The sequence below is a fragment of the Balaenoptera borealis genome (genome assembly GCF_965194805.1).
Source record: "Balaenoptera borealis genome assembly, chromosome: 7".
Classification (NCBI taxonomy): domain Eukaryota; kingdom Metazoa; phylum Chordata; class Mammalia; order Artiodactyla; family Balaenopteridae; genus Balaenoptera; species Balaenoptera borealis.
Window position 1 is genome coordinate 15,294,101 of NC_138864.1, and position 13,842 is coordinate 15,307,942.

General features: G+C 46.8%; 1 protein-coding gene across 5 annotated transcripts in view; it reads left to right on the forward strand.

The window, feature by feature from the left end:
• GLI3 (GLI family zinc finger 3) overlaps positions 1–13,842 on the forward strand; it is a 287,400-nt gene that overhangs the window by 93,460 nt on the left and 180,098 nt on the right. For 4 of the 5 annotated variants that reach the window (XM_082399704.1, XM_082399706.1, XM_082399705.1 and 1 more), the window contains one exon: positions 676–918. The exons of the other annotated variant lie outside the window; for it this stretch is intronic. In XM_082399704.1, coding sequence (XP_082255830.1) covers positions 676–918 — 243 coding nt within the window. The remainder of the gene's footprint in view (positions 1–675; positions 919–13,842) is intronic. 5 annotated transcript variants of the gene reach the window in all.

Here is a 13,842-nt window from a genome sequence, read left to right on the forward strand (position 1 = left end):
GCCCTCCACACCCATGGCCTCACCCCGTTTTCGTCTTAGCTCTCAGCTCTGCTCTGTGGGCTGAAGCAGGAAGTGTCCTACAAGGGGCACTGTAGGTTTCCATGATTGGCATCTTTATCCCTTGGAACCAATGGGTTTTCTGTCCCATGTCTGGCTCTGTTTAATCTCTCAGTGGGTCACGAATCTGACTTAAAAAAAACCCCAAATCACAAAAACTTTGGGATCGCTTTCTAACGGGTCCTTTTCTGAGGAACAGAGGTCCCTCGCTTCCTAGATCACCCGGAGGCCTGGCTTCCTCAGACCAGGGGAAACTGGACATCCACAGCCTCAGGCTGGCGAAACTTCCAGTTCCATGTGGGACCCGCGGGGATACTGGAGAGTCCCCGCTGAGCCTCCCTGGCAGATTCGGCTGTAAACCGGGGATGAGAATTTGCTGACCCCCTACATCTCAAGTGAATAGGCTCAGTTCCTGCTCCCCTTCCTCCTTCGATCTGTATCTTGGACCCTCATTCATAAGCAGTTTTGGCTTGAGACCGTCCCGTCGTGGTGTAGCTTTCAAAGTTGCCAAGAATGAGAAATAGGCTTCTTTTGCGGGAGGGAGATGGATGGAAAGGGAGCCCTAGCTGGTGGCTTCTCAAAGTGCTCACAGAGTTTCCACTTCCCTTCCTTCTCCAGAGGATGAAAGTCCTGGACAGACCTATCACAGAGAGAGAAGAAACGCAGTCACTATGCAGCCTCAGAGCGTCCCGGGGCTCGGCAAGATCAGTGAGGAACCTTCGACATCCAGTGACGAGAGGGCCTCGCTGATCAAGAAGGAGATCCATGGGTCCCTGCCCCACCTGGCCGAGCCCTCTGTCCCCTACCGCGGGGCTGTGTTTGCCATGGACCCCAGGAACGGCTACATGGAGCCCCATTACCGTAAGTGGTCCCCTCCCCGTGGCACTTGCTGTAGGAGCCACGGCAGGCTCTGCCTGTGTGGGCGTGTGTGGGCACGTGTGTGCGTGCGCTTAACTAATGAGGTATTTGGCATGTATTAATTTATACAATGGAATTTATACAAACGTTTAATTTACTGTCTGCTTTACTTCTTACTTCTCCCACATCCTGTCCGTTCTTCTTTTTAGGGAAAGCCATCTCCTTCCATCCCTAAGCAGCTCAGGCCTCGGAGGGGGCTGGAGGGCCGCCGTCAGGAAGGTGTCCATCTGTGGCTAATCCACATGGACCTTTCCCGGGAACTAGAACCAGATTTGCTCCGCCCAAGTAGATGCTGCTGGAGGAAAACTGGTAGAGGGGGGCAGTTATGGAAGTGGGAGGCATTAGCAGACGTCTTTAATGGCAGCCATTCCCCGTTTCAATGATTTGTGTGTGTTTGTTTGTTTGCTTCATTGTTGGGGAGGAACAAACCTCTTCTAACCAACCAAGGCTGAATTCCTTCCTATGGAAGATTTTTCTCTGTGTTCTACTTTCTTCTGCAATCAGCAAACCAGAAGACCTCGGAAAGCTCCTTTTCCATCACTCAGAAAGTTTAAGAAATTAATTAGGGCTCCGAACACACCTATACAACGGTTTTCTCCCAAGGCAGAACGTAAAGGAAAATATCTAAGGGTTCAGTGTATTTCTGGCCTGGTTCTAGTTAAAAAAATGTAATTCGGTGGTGGAGTAATGAAGTTCATATTGAGATGCCCAGGCGTGCAGCTCTTGATTACAGATTTATCACCTTGCCAGGATACAGACCTGCTGTTTAACCTTCCCGGCTCCGGCTCCAGTTGATCCATCGCGCTCCAGGGAGGGGGGACTGATTTGTGTTTCCCTTTTTCCACATCGTTCAGAAATTTTAGTGTTTTAAGGCAAAAGGTCATTAGCCAGATGACTGATGAGTGAGGACAGCTGATTAGTGCATGTTTTTTGGCTCAAGAAAGTGCCCAGGATAAAAGCTAATTTCATCCCTTCATTAGTTGGCTTGAAGCAGAGGGGAATGTTCACTCATCAGGGTGCAGATCAAAGAGCTTCGCACAACCTTAAGTCTCAGTAAATGCTGCTTCTTCCTCCCCCCAACGAGAGTATATTGTTGGTAAAGATGGAAGATACATTATTTTCTTCGGTAGAGGGAGATTTTTTTTTAAGTGGTCAGAGGCATGGAGGAAAAGGTTTGGCTTCTTGTTAGCTTTTAAAAAAGGCTACAACTTCTCTGTTTAAAAAGTGCTTATCGGCCCTGTGGCTACAGTTGTTACTTTTACAGATACAGAAATAAGGAGGAGGTGTAATGTGTATGTTCCTTTCCTTCCCTCATTAGAGGTTTCTTTCGTTTTATTTTATTTCTCCTTTATTTTTGGAATGAGAGTTTAAAACAGTGTGGGTAGGGTTTTTTTCCGAGCACATTCCTAAGTTTTCTACATTGTATTTTTGTGGATGGGTCTGCATTAGATCTCATCCATGCAGAAAATTGGAGGGACTGTACATACTCTTGACCTATATTAATATTCCCAGAGAGTACGCTTACTTTTGAAAAACGATCAAGTCCAGATTATTCGCCACACGTTCCCTGCCTTGTTTTTGCCCTTCGATGGGAACACAACTTTCCAACTCTCCCCATCTCATATTTGTGTTGTGTTTTCGATTCCAGATGCCCACTAATTGGTGAGGTAGTTAATTAGTCAGGACAGCTGCCCGAAGTAGGCAGATGACTGCTAACTTTCTGTCTGTGCCGTCCAACTTGCAGCTTGCTCTTGGCCCATTTGTTCTAACGGTTTGCCCATTGAATTCTCTCCCCGTCATTTGAGAGGCCGGGATCTCTGCACACCTGAGGCCCTCATCCCCTCTCGGTGGTCCATGTGTGCGACCCCCCCGTCCTGGGCCTCCAGTGGAGTACGAACTAGCACGGGGCATTGGAGAACTCTTGGTGGCTCTTGGAACTGTTCCTTGTCACTGTGTTTAGGGGACATCGCACCCATAGGTTGGTTGTGCTTCAGCATTTCCCACTGCATTTTCAAATCACTATTAAAATCACACGGTAATTTATAAGCAAGGTAGGTTGTTTGTCACCAAACGGCAAGTGCCATTTTGACCCACCCTCTCAACGTACTCACTCAATTGGACATGAATAAATGCTATCGTTACATACATCATATGGATGGGGAGACCTAGGGATTACACAGACTTGAGCTCAGCAACTAGGGCACTCAAGTTCCAGCCTTGCCACCTACTGGCCGTGTGACTGTCGCCAAGTAGGCTTGTGCTCTCAGGTCCCTCTAAGGATCCCTTCCTAACTGTTGAATGGGAGTGGTGTAAGACCCCCAGCCCCATGGCGTCCTTGTGACGATTAAGCGAGACGATGCCAATAAAATATTGAGTACAATCTCTGGCTCATGGTGACTGCATCGGAATCATTACGGTAGCCGTTTCTCCTCTGCCTCATCTTCCTTCTCCTGTTCCTCTTTCTTGCTCTTCCTTCCGTTCCATCGTCATCATCATCATCCGTGTCCTCACCACCATCTGTACGTGATGCGTTCACTCTCCAAACCGACGTGTTTTTTTTTATCAGAGTTGCAGTTGTGTTCGGTTCAGTGCAGACTGGCTTTTCTCCGCCAGACCTGCTTTCCTCCCTCCCTGAGGTCAGCATCTTCTATAAATACAGATTACAGATGGAGTGAGTTGTAACCCTTAGGGAAAGGGTGTGCGGTTAGCGAGGGGTGCCGTGGCCCTCTGAACAGAATCCTTTCTCGATGAACCTTAGTGGACAGACTATCATTTTTTTCCTGTTTGGGGAGTAGAGAAATTTTAAAGCTTTTACGTGAGTTGGAGTTTTAACCTTTTACATTCCTAGCAGAAAGTGTTTTATGTAACAAGTACAAACTTAATACATGTGGAAAAATTAAAAGTATAGTGTTAGGTGTTCATGGTAAATAATTTAAAGATGTCCTAAAACTAAGCCTCAAGGGGTCAGTAGGATATGACTTTATTTTTTCTAGAACCCTGTTGGATTATTTAATCTTCTGCCAGTATAATGAACATTTTTTTAGGTACCTTGTAATAATATTTATCCACCTCACGTGGATTTAATTATCCAGATAAACGACTGATGGGAAGCTGAAACTGACACATCTTCTAAGAATCTTTTAGTGTGTGAGAAAAGTACCCTCTTTTTAAAATGAGACGTAAAGGTTTGGCGACGTTTCTTTACCTTGTCTCAGTCGGCAGCCTTGTCAAGAACATAAGTTCACTGCAGACCTTCGGTAGCTGACAGTTCAGAGCATCTTTTCAGGCCATTCCCTTTTCCTTTGAGTCGTCTGCCAGCCCCACCAGACCGTCGGAGAGGAAAGACTCCTCTAATCCAGTGTATCTGGGCATGTGAACTCTCACAGTAATTCCTGCGTTTCTCTGTGGTTGGAAAATGCAGACGTTCCAAGATGCCTAATTTGTGCTTCTATATATACTAACTTTGTATTTCTAACGTGTGGGCAGGCTTCCTGTAAGACCGGAAAAGGGAAAATCGCTTTTCCCCTCAGAAGGACATCTGTAAAATTTTTATTGCACAACACTCTGTTATACTTGGGTAGGCAATGTTGCATCTTCACAAATTGCACTTAGGCGGGATTCAAAGTATTTTCGGTTTTGTGGGTTTCACTTAGAAAAAAAGAAAAAGAAAACCCCAGGATAGCGGGCACTTCAAACATTTGCAACATGTGTTTGGAATAAAATCCTCACTGGGGGATTGGGGGGTTTGTCTCGCCAAGGGTAGCTGTGGATGGGGTGTATGTCAAGGCAGGAAAGTTGATGTTCAAGCTGCATGGCTCAGACCTGGGGCGGTGCTGACAGGCTGGCTGGTGCAGGATCACTAGCGCTTTATAATTGGGGAGAGCACGGGAGGGGCCAGATTCGGGGAATCTGACCTACTTGTCCTGGAGTCAGGATAAGGATCCCCATCTCCCGGCCCAAAGATTTCTCAGCAGTTTTATTCTGCTCCTGCTTCATCTGTAGCCAGATATTTCAAACCACCATCACCGCCCCACCCCCCCCCCCCCCCCCCCCCCGCCTTCACTTAACCACTGTGCATTTCTTCTTTTATAAACTTACAAGGCAGGTGACATAATAGTTAAAGCATTCCTGTACCCTGGCCGACACTTAACTTTTATTCTCTTCCCCATTACAGAAAACATGTGTTGCATTGTCTTCTATCTCACTGTGCGGAGTCCAGTTTTTTAACGGTCCCTGCAGGGGTCTTGGTGGGGAGTTTCTTGGAATCACCAGTCATGTCATACAGATCCCCTGCTGGTTTTGTTAAAGGCGGGGAGGGTTTAGAAAGATGCCCCCTTTTCTAAAATTTCAGGTCTCTTTTACAGTTTTATAGTTGTGTGAAGACTGCTTTCCTTCTGCCCCCAACTGCTCCCAAGCAGTAATTCCTCCTGGAAAATATGATTCATTCCTCCATGTAAATGCTTTGATTGAAAACATACCGCTGGTATTCTTCCTTATGTTTCCCAGCTCGGATGACAGAGCTATTAGTTGCTAATTAGCAAAACCTGAGGAATTAGCTTAAAGAAAAGAAACTGAATTTTTAATTGGCTGGCATTTGTCTTCTGTGCAAAGCTGATGTGCTGAGCCCACTTGCCTTCTTATGTGCTAAAAAAAAAGGGCGTGGAAGATGTTTCTTCTACCTGTCTGTCTTTATATTGGGTGACTTTCCACACCCTTTAGAAACACGTTTTCTAAGTGAGGGGAAGGGAAGAGGTGTATTTTACATATTTAATAGACGTACCTGCTCACATTTCTTTTACTCCTGGAGTGTCATCTGGAGGCTGTGAAAGAGAAAGACGCCTACGAGGCACAAGTGAACAGTTTGGTGTTGACCAAACTGCAAAGGCAGTGACAGTTCCCCGAACACACAGTTCTGTTCTCATCCAAGCTGTCGTTTCCATCTTTGGAAAACAGTTGACAAGCCAATCAGGAGTGTTGGGATTGTTTTTTGTTTTTGTTTTTTTTTCCCCTTGAAAGCTAGAGGGTTTTACCAGAAAGACTGATGTTGGGTCATACTCTGGGGGCTTTGCTAGGTGTCTTGTATCCTGGGTTGGTCGTCTTGAATTGTAGGGAAGCTGGAGTGGGGAGATGCAAGCAAGTCTAGGAAGTTTTGCAAAACTTAACTCGTGAGCTTAAGAATAGCTCCCTGCTAATTTTTGTCCTCTTAGAAATTCAATGTCAGGATCCAAGCTTTCTTTCAACAACCTGGAGGTAATGTTTTAAGACCAGCAACAGTGAGCCAGTTCCACAGATTTTTTTTTTTTTTTTTTTTTTTACAGAGCTGCATTGCAGTGCACCTCTGCAGAAAGCGGTAGAAATTTAGGGATCATTTTTAGGGGGCTCCAGATTCCACTCTCCCGGCTGAATCTTGACTACTCTCATACTTGACGTGACTGTGATTCCACGCGTGGGTCTTCTGAGATAACGACTTGAAACTGGGACCCAATGCGGAGAGAAGCACTGTGACCTTTGGAAAAATGAGCTATTGATTTTACCCATTGAATTACTTATTAGGACATACTTATTAGAGGGGACCAGGGAGAAGCCTGAAGGCCATTCCTCCAGGAGAGGAATAGAAAGGAAAGGCAAAGGGAGATCATGTTCTAGAGAGAACCAGTTGGCCTGTTTGTTGGTGCTCTGGCGCTGCCCTCTCACCCTCTGTTGTCCAAATAGTGCCCCCTGCAGGCAAGTCTGGCTCCTGACGTCCACTGCTCAGGCCGCCCTGCTCACACTGTGGTCCTCCCAGAATAATTCTTGGCTTTCCTCCTCGCCTTCAAGTCCTACTTATTCTTTACTAAAGATGCACTTCCTGTGAAAGACTTCTCTGAGTCCCATCTCACAAGGATATTTTCCTACCCTGCACTCCAAGTTCACGTGTAACTCTCACCCTGAAACACATCACACATCACACATCCATTTTATAATTCACCCATTATATGCAACCTCTGATCCACACTTACTCCCCTCCCCCATCCTTTCTGAACGAACGTAAGCAGGGTTTAAAGTGCTTATAACACATTTATACATTTATAAACATCAAGCACATTTGCTTCTGCCTACCTATAGCACATCTAAAGCTGCCAGGGTGCTCCGACGAGGTGGGATGTGGTACTTTGGAGGAGGTTGACACTTTGCTCCCGGCGTTGGATGAGGACCAACTCATTGTAAACACCACGGGATTCTCACAGGAGATTCACCCCTCCTGTGTGTTTTGAAGCCTGTCTAAAATCGAAGGGGTAGGTATCTTTTCCTGTAGTTAAGGTGAGCATGATATTTATTTTCCCCTTTAGCGAATTTCGGTGATTTGTCTTATCTTCAATAACCTCTAGGCAATTCATGATTTCGGTAACATCTTTCCCACTCATTAGTGTGCAAGTATGCGTGTAATCCATGGTAATGGGATCCTCCATCGACAAATCGATCAGGATCATGAATCCAGTTGTTTAAATATTCCGTGGAATTATTTTCCTTTTCTAATTTGGCCACCCGCCCAACACCCAACACAAGCGGCAATGTTTTTAGTTGCTTATGATTTCTTTCCCTCCCCCCGTCCCTCCCTCCTTCCTTGAGAAAAAGCACGAGAAACACAGCAATGCCTGCCATTTCATAGCCATGTGCTAACAGCTTTCCAGCCTATTTTCTAACAGAGGCAACATTATCCTTGGCCCCCTCCTCCTTTTTGTTGTATAATTAAAGAATGTTACCTTTGATGTCTCTTGAAAGCTGCATCTCCTGCCTTGCTTTAGCTTTCTTGATCTTGTACCTATAAATCTGTGCTGTATCTTCATCCTACTTAGTGAAAGGGCTGGATTTTTCTCTTTGTGCCTTGTGCAGTTTGGTTTAATATAGGGCAGCCGATCTGGCATTTTATGGCTCTGTCCTTCTTACGTTCTGATAGAGTTTGGAGTCTTGTGGAACTCTTTGAAAAGCATCCAACTTTCAATCCTTTTAGCTTTTACATGTGGGTCTCTACATTGGGTCGCTCCTAAAATGCATTGTTCTTATCTTCCTAATATCTTCTCTTCTTTGGGGGGCCTCCTGGCTTTTTGTTAACCTCAGTTTTTGATGAGTTTCTTCCTCTCAGAAAAAAATGAAGAAAGTTCTTGACTCATTGAGCTGTTTGTATTTTTGGTTCCCCTGTCAGTCATTTGTTAGTGAATCATGCTTACTGAGTGTCTCTTAAGTGCTAACAAGTGTTGGATAGAAAGAACAAGGTCATTGCTTCCATGAAGCTTCAGGCCAATGGGACAATAAGACAAGTAGATAAGCCCTTGCCTAAAGTCAGCACAAAGGATGTATCATTAAAGATAGATGCAGGGCCCCTGAAGAGAAGGTAACACACATACCTCACCCTGACTTGATGGGTCAGGAAGGCTTCCTGGAGGAAGTGACATCTCTACCTGTGATAGAGAGGTAGAGAGGAACGTTTTTGAAGGTGTGGAGGCCAAAGGAAAACATGTCACTCGTGAGGACCCAAGAGGACTCTGGGGTTGGTGGGTGGAGCTCAGGTCAGGGAGTGGCAGGAGACAGGCTGAAGAGGTGCCGGCCAGTGGGCTCCCTGGGAGCTGATCCTCTTCTGCATGAATCCACGGTGAGCCCTAAGCCTTGTTTCTTGGCCTTTGCGTATTTAAGCAGATCTTTGGGTAACTATGCTTCCCATCACCAGCCCAGGATTTGTTGCAGAGTTTAATTCACCTCCTCCTTCTGATTTGCCACTGTGATTCCATCCCCAGCCCCTCCCGACTTCTCTGGCTGACTTCTTATCCCGTGGTCTTCAAGGACGTGCTGCTGTTTCCCCTGAGTCGCGTGTTATATTTTCTTTCGAAGACAACAAAATCCATTTCTACTTGTTCTCCAACTGCTGAGCTTTTCTGTATTAGGTAACCCTGATAATCACGATAGCTGGGTCTCAAAGTACAAATCCCAAACATTGGGAAATAAATGTGGTTTCATTTCCAGTGAATCAGGAATGTTCTGTAGCAAGACACGTTTTAACTTCAGAATATAAGATTCACAATAAAATAAAAAACCTTGAGTTTTATGTCATTGAAAAACGCAAATCCCCTAACGTCAGTTGAGCTAGAGGAATTGTGCAAAGGGCCCACGGCAAGGTTGGCGAGAGGGGCCAGAAATAACAAAGTGAAATTCAGCTGGGAAATCAAGTAGCTAATACCACTGGGAGAAAATGAGAACAAAGACTTCCAGGGGTGGGATAAGCCCGCAATCTGGCCTGGACAGAAATAGTCTTAGGGGAGATGGGGGGACCCCTGAGGAGGAGCCGGGCCTCTCTATGGAGGGCTGCGGGGCTAATCAGCGGGCATTGTGTAGGTCAGAGGAAGCCCACTCTAGGAAGCTGGGTGTTTACTCGTCCAGTTGGGGGGGCCCCAAATCTGCATCCTGACTGTGCTTGTGACTTGTGAGTGGGATCAGAGGGGGGCCTGCTTTCTAGTTTAGAGAGGAGCAGAGAAGTGTGCATGGAGCGTCCTGGGAAACAAGACACCGCCTCTTCTTTCCATTTGCTTTCGTGAAATAAACCTGCATTCGAGTTCGGCAAGATTTCAGATTTCCCCCCCAACCCCTGTTTTTCCCCTTTAAGTAAGGAATGTCATAGGATGCCATCACTCCCCCCTCACCCCACTGTCCCCCAGCATCTGTGATTCCAGCTTGGCTCGACAAATCTGACCACATAGGTTGACTCTTTCGAGCAAATGTGTAGTTCACTTCTATATTTAATGTATAGGATGTACATCCCACAGCATTACATGCCGTGGGATGCATTTCTATGTAGCCTCTGTGTTTTATCTTTAATGATGTCTTAAGCATAATTTTTGCCCATCACATTACACAAATGATGATATAGAGAGATGATCAATGAGCAGTTGAAGGCACCTGAGTGCCTCCAGTGTCCCCAGCTATTCTGATCACGCCCCTGCTTCAAGTCTTACTCCACTGGGTACATGATGCCTGATCTTCATTCTCATTTCCAAAATTCCATGCATCTTTTTGAGAGTCTGCTGTAAGTCAGGCACTGTCTAGGTCCTGAGGGGCCAGCACTTGCCAAGACCAATCAGGTCCAGGCTTTCGTGGAGCCCATATTCCAGCCAGAGGAGATACACACCAAACACAGGGGCAGAGACATCAACAAGATAGCACAGTGGGTGCTCTGAGCCCACTAAAACAGGCGGTGTGCTGGGGAGAGACTCGGGGTGGAGCATGGTACCTTGGAATGGGTGGGCAGAACGGGGAAGGCCTTCCTGGGTGGTGTTTTTGCAGCTGAGACCCAAGTGATAAAAAGGAGTCAACCTTGGGAAGGTCCAAGGGAAGAGCATTCCACTTCAAGAGTGGAATTCGTGGGTTTGCCATGGCCACGTCCTGGAGCAGAGAGAAGGTGAGTGTGGTGGGCAGGTGGGGGAGATGAGTTGAGGGGATCTTTGTAGGCAAATGGAAAGCCAGTGGAGGGAGTGACGTGATTTGATTTTTTACTTGAGGGATATCGCTCTGGCTGGTGTGTGGGGATTGTCCTGAAGGGGCGGAGTGTAGAATGAGGGAGACAACTGTCAAGAGGTGTTGCAGTAGCCCAGGTGGGGTCCCCCTGGCTTAGAAATTATAGCCGGCAGAAATCGAGCCCTCACTGTGTGCCATATGGCATGGGCTTTGTTCTTGAACTCATTAAATCCCCGCAACAACCTTATGAGAGACCGCCATGATTTTCCCCAGGGACAGATGAGGAAACTGGGGTCCAGGAAGGCTAAGTCACTTGTCCATTTTTAGCTGGTTCAGAGTGGCCGAACCAAGATTCGAACTTACGGAGTTTGCCTCCAGAGCTCAAATCCTTAACTCATGCCCCATAACTGCTGAGACTTCACAATGGCAGTGCAGGTCTCTACAAGGGCCTGGGCATGCTGGCTCAGTAGGGAACTTAGGGATTCTTCCACAACTGGATGGTGGTGTTGCCAATGGTGACGGGCAAGGGTCTGGAGGGGCTTGGGAGGGCAGGCTGCCTGCCACGTGGGTCTCCAGGTCTGGACTGTCAGATCCTAGCATGGAGAACGCAGGTGTGCCCGGTGCTTCCTTTGCCCTTGCTATGTTCCAGGCGTGGCTACGTGGGAGAGAAGGAGAAATTGCTTCTCAGCTGAGACTCTTCCAAAGAATTGGAGGTTACCTATGACCTGAATATGGGGAGGCCTCCTGGTCCTCTCTGTGTCTCTATTTTGGGGGGATAAGTGTGTGGGGAAACAGTGGCGGTCACCACAGGCCCATGAATGGAGCATTTATCGTGTGCCAGGCGCTGGGCTAAGGACCCCATAACACGATCTCATTTAGTTTTCGCACAAACGCATTTGGCACCTGCATTAACTGAGGCTGAGATCTGGAGTGATCATGTGGCTTGTTCCCAGGGCCAGTTTGAGTCTGGATTCCACGGCCCAGGGCTTGGGAGCCAGTGAGGGAGGCCCCACGTGCACTGCTCTCCTACTTGTCTTGTTAAATAGACTCTGTCTCCCCACCATGTCCCTGTTTCCCCCATACCTGCAGGGGCTTTGGGGCCATAGGCTGTCTGTTGGTTCAAAGGTGGATTCGTTATGTGAACTCTCCATTCCGAAGGGCAGCCTCTGTAAGTAACTGGGGCTTTCACGTGTCACCAGAATAATGCAGCATCTGGACCCACCTAGGCCAGCCTGGGGACAGCTCCTCCAGCTGCACTGAGGCCACCATGCCATCCCTCACCTGTTTCTCCTGTGACATCAGAGCAGTGGACCGCCCTGCCCCACCCAGGGGAGGAAGCGGCAGGGAAAGAGCATCCCTTATTTATAAGTATGCTTGGAATGTTTATATCGGAGAGGGAGAGAGAGAGAACCATAGTCTTTTCACACAAAAGCATCTTCTTGTCCCACTAATATGGGCAGTTCCTGGTCTCCTGGCTTTGGTGTCTCAGATACACTGAAAGAATCCTGGGGAACAGCAGTTAAGCCTGATTAAGAAGCTGGAGGAATGATTTATGAGGAAAGATGAAAAGGACTGAATACGAATAACACAGCCAGTGCAGGCTAAAGAGACACATGGAGACTCAAATGAGGAAATAGATGCTAAGGAAAGAAAAGACAGAAGCAAATGCATGAAGACAGTCAAGGAGGAGACCAGGGGGTATCCCTTTCTCTCAAGGACCTGCAGGCAAGACTGATGTTTGCTTTAAAGACTGATGTGAGTATCAGACCCTCTCTGCATAGAGTTGCAGTTCAGGGGACTTGATCTGACTTGAGATAAATCTGGATCTGGTAATAAGGATACAAGTTGTAATAATGCTTCCCCTGTACCAGGAGAATAAGAAACGTTAATGTGGAGACTTTCAAGAGTGACTACCATCCCCTGAGATACTTATAACTAGAGCAGTCTAAAAATTATGGACAATTGCTTTAAGGTTTTTAGAGAAGGCAGAGGGATGACTTAGATATTTTTATTGATTCCCCAGTGTTAACTTAGCACCACACACAGTAGAAATACAAAGTATGACCCTGGCTCTTGATTTTATATTCTGGGGAGAGATCGCATGAAACAACACATGAAAACAATTAAGTCCCGTATCAACAAGTATAAAATAGCAGGATGAAAGGCACGACCCGGGTCCGGGGAGGGTGATTTCTGATTCCAGCGGGGTTTTACAATAGAGCTCTGACTCCATGGCAAATTTAAATCCGGTATGAAATTTCTCCTAATTAACATTTCCCTTCTTCCTTCCAAATATCAAATGTATGGACTCTTAAGAAATTCACATAACCCATATGCCAATGCTGCATTTTCTTTCCGCTTGACCTGGTCCAGCTGTTATAAACTTTCATGTCTGACTTCCATTAATTTATGAGGAGTTCTGAACTGCAATCTGAAATGTTCCCCTGAATTTTTGACTTTTGGGGGGACAGATTTCACATGAGTTGATCATGACCCTTGCTAACATTTCAGCCAAGCATGGGAGTTTATTACTCTCTAATACGCTTTCCAGGGCCCTCCGGTGACGTGTGATTGCATGCGCTGTCACGGCTCCCGAGGGGGTGCACAGATAGGCTTTGTCACTGGTCATGTCACCACGCCCCCCCGCCACCTGACCGATGGAACCTGAGCGTCCTCTGTGGCTCTCGTCCGGCATACAGTTCCTGCCCTTAAAGTCTAAGAAGCTTGTAAAAAATAGGTTTCTGGGTTTTTAGAGGCGTGCCCTCTGATCTAGGGCGGGCAGAAGTTTTAGTTGGCATTTTCGTGTACATCGAGGCTGCTGCAAATGCTCCTTCCCTTTCTTCTCCATCTTCGGTTTTTTTTTTGTTTTTTTTTTTTGCGTCATGCGGGGTCCTAGTTCTATGACCAGGGATGAAACCCACAGCCCCTGCAGTGCAAACGCGGAGTCTTAACTACTGGACCGCCAGGGAAGTCCCTCTTCTCCGTCTTCTGATGGTTCACAGGAACAAGGAACTGAGTCCAGGTCATGAAAGGTTCAAGGGCAGTTTGGGGTCATGCGCTCTAGATTTTTCTTAAACGTGAGTCCGTTTCACGCTTGGTTATGGAACTTAATATTTCATATTGGTGGCCACGTGTTCTTAGTGTCTGGGAGCATGCCCGCTAGACTGTGAAATGGCCCACCTATGACCGAGGTGAATGGTCCACACTTGCACTACCCACCCCACAGAGGAAGAGCTGGGAGACCTGCCTTATATAGACCTGCCTTATAGACCTGCCTTTTTGGAAATCTGCTCCAATAGGAGGTTCTTAAAAGATCCATTCTTTTTGGTAACAGCACAGCCTTGTTCCTTTCATGCTAGTCTCCTGCTATTAATGTTCAGATAT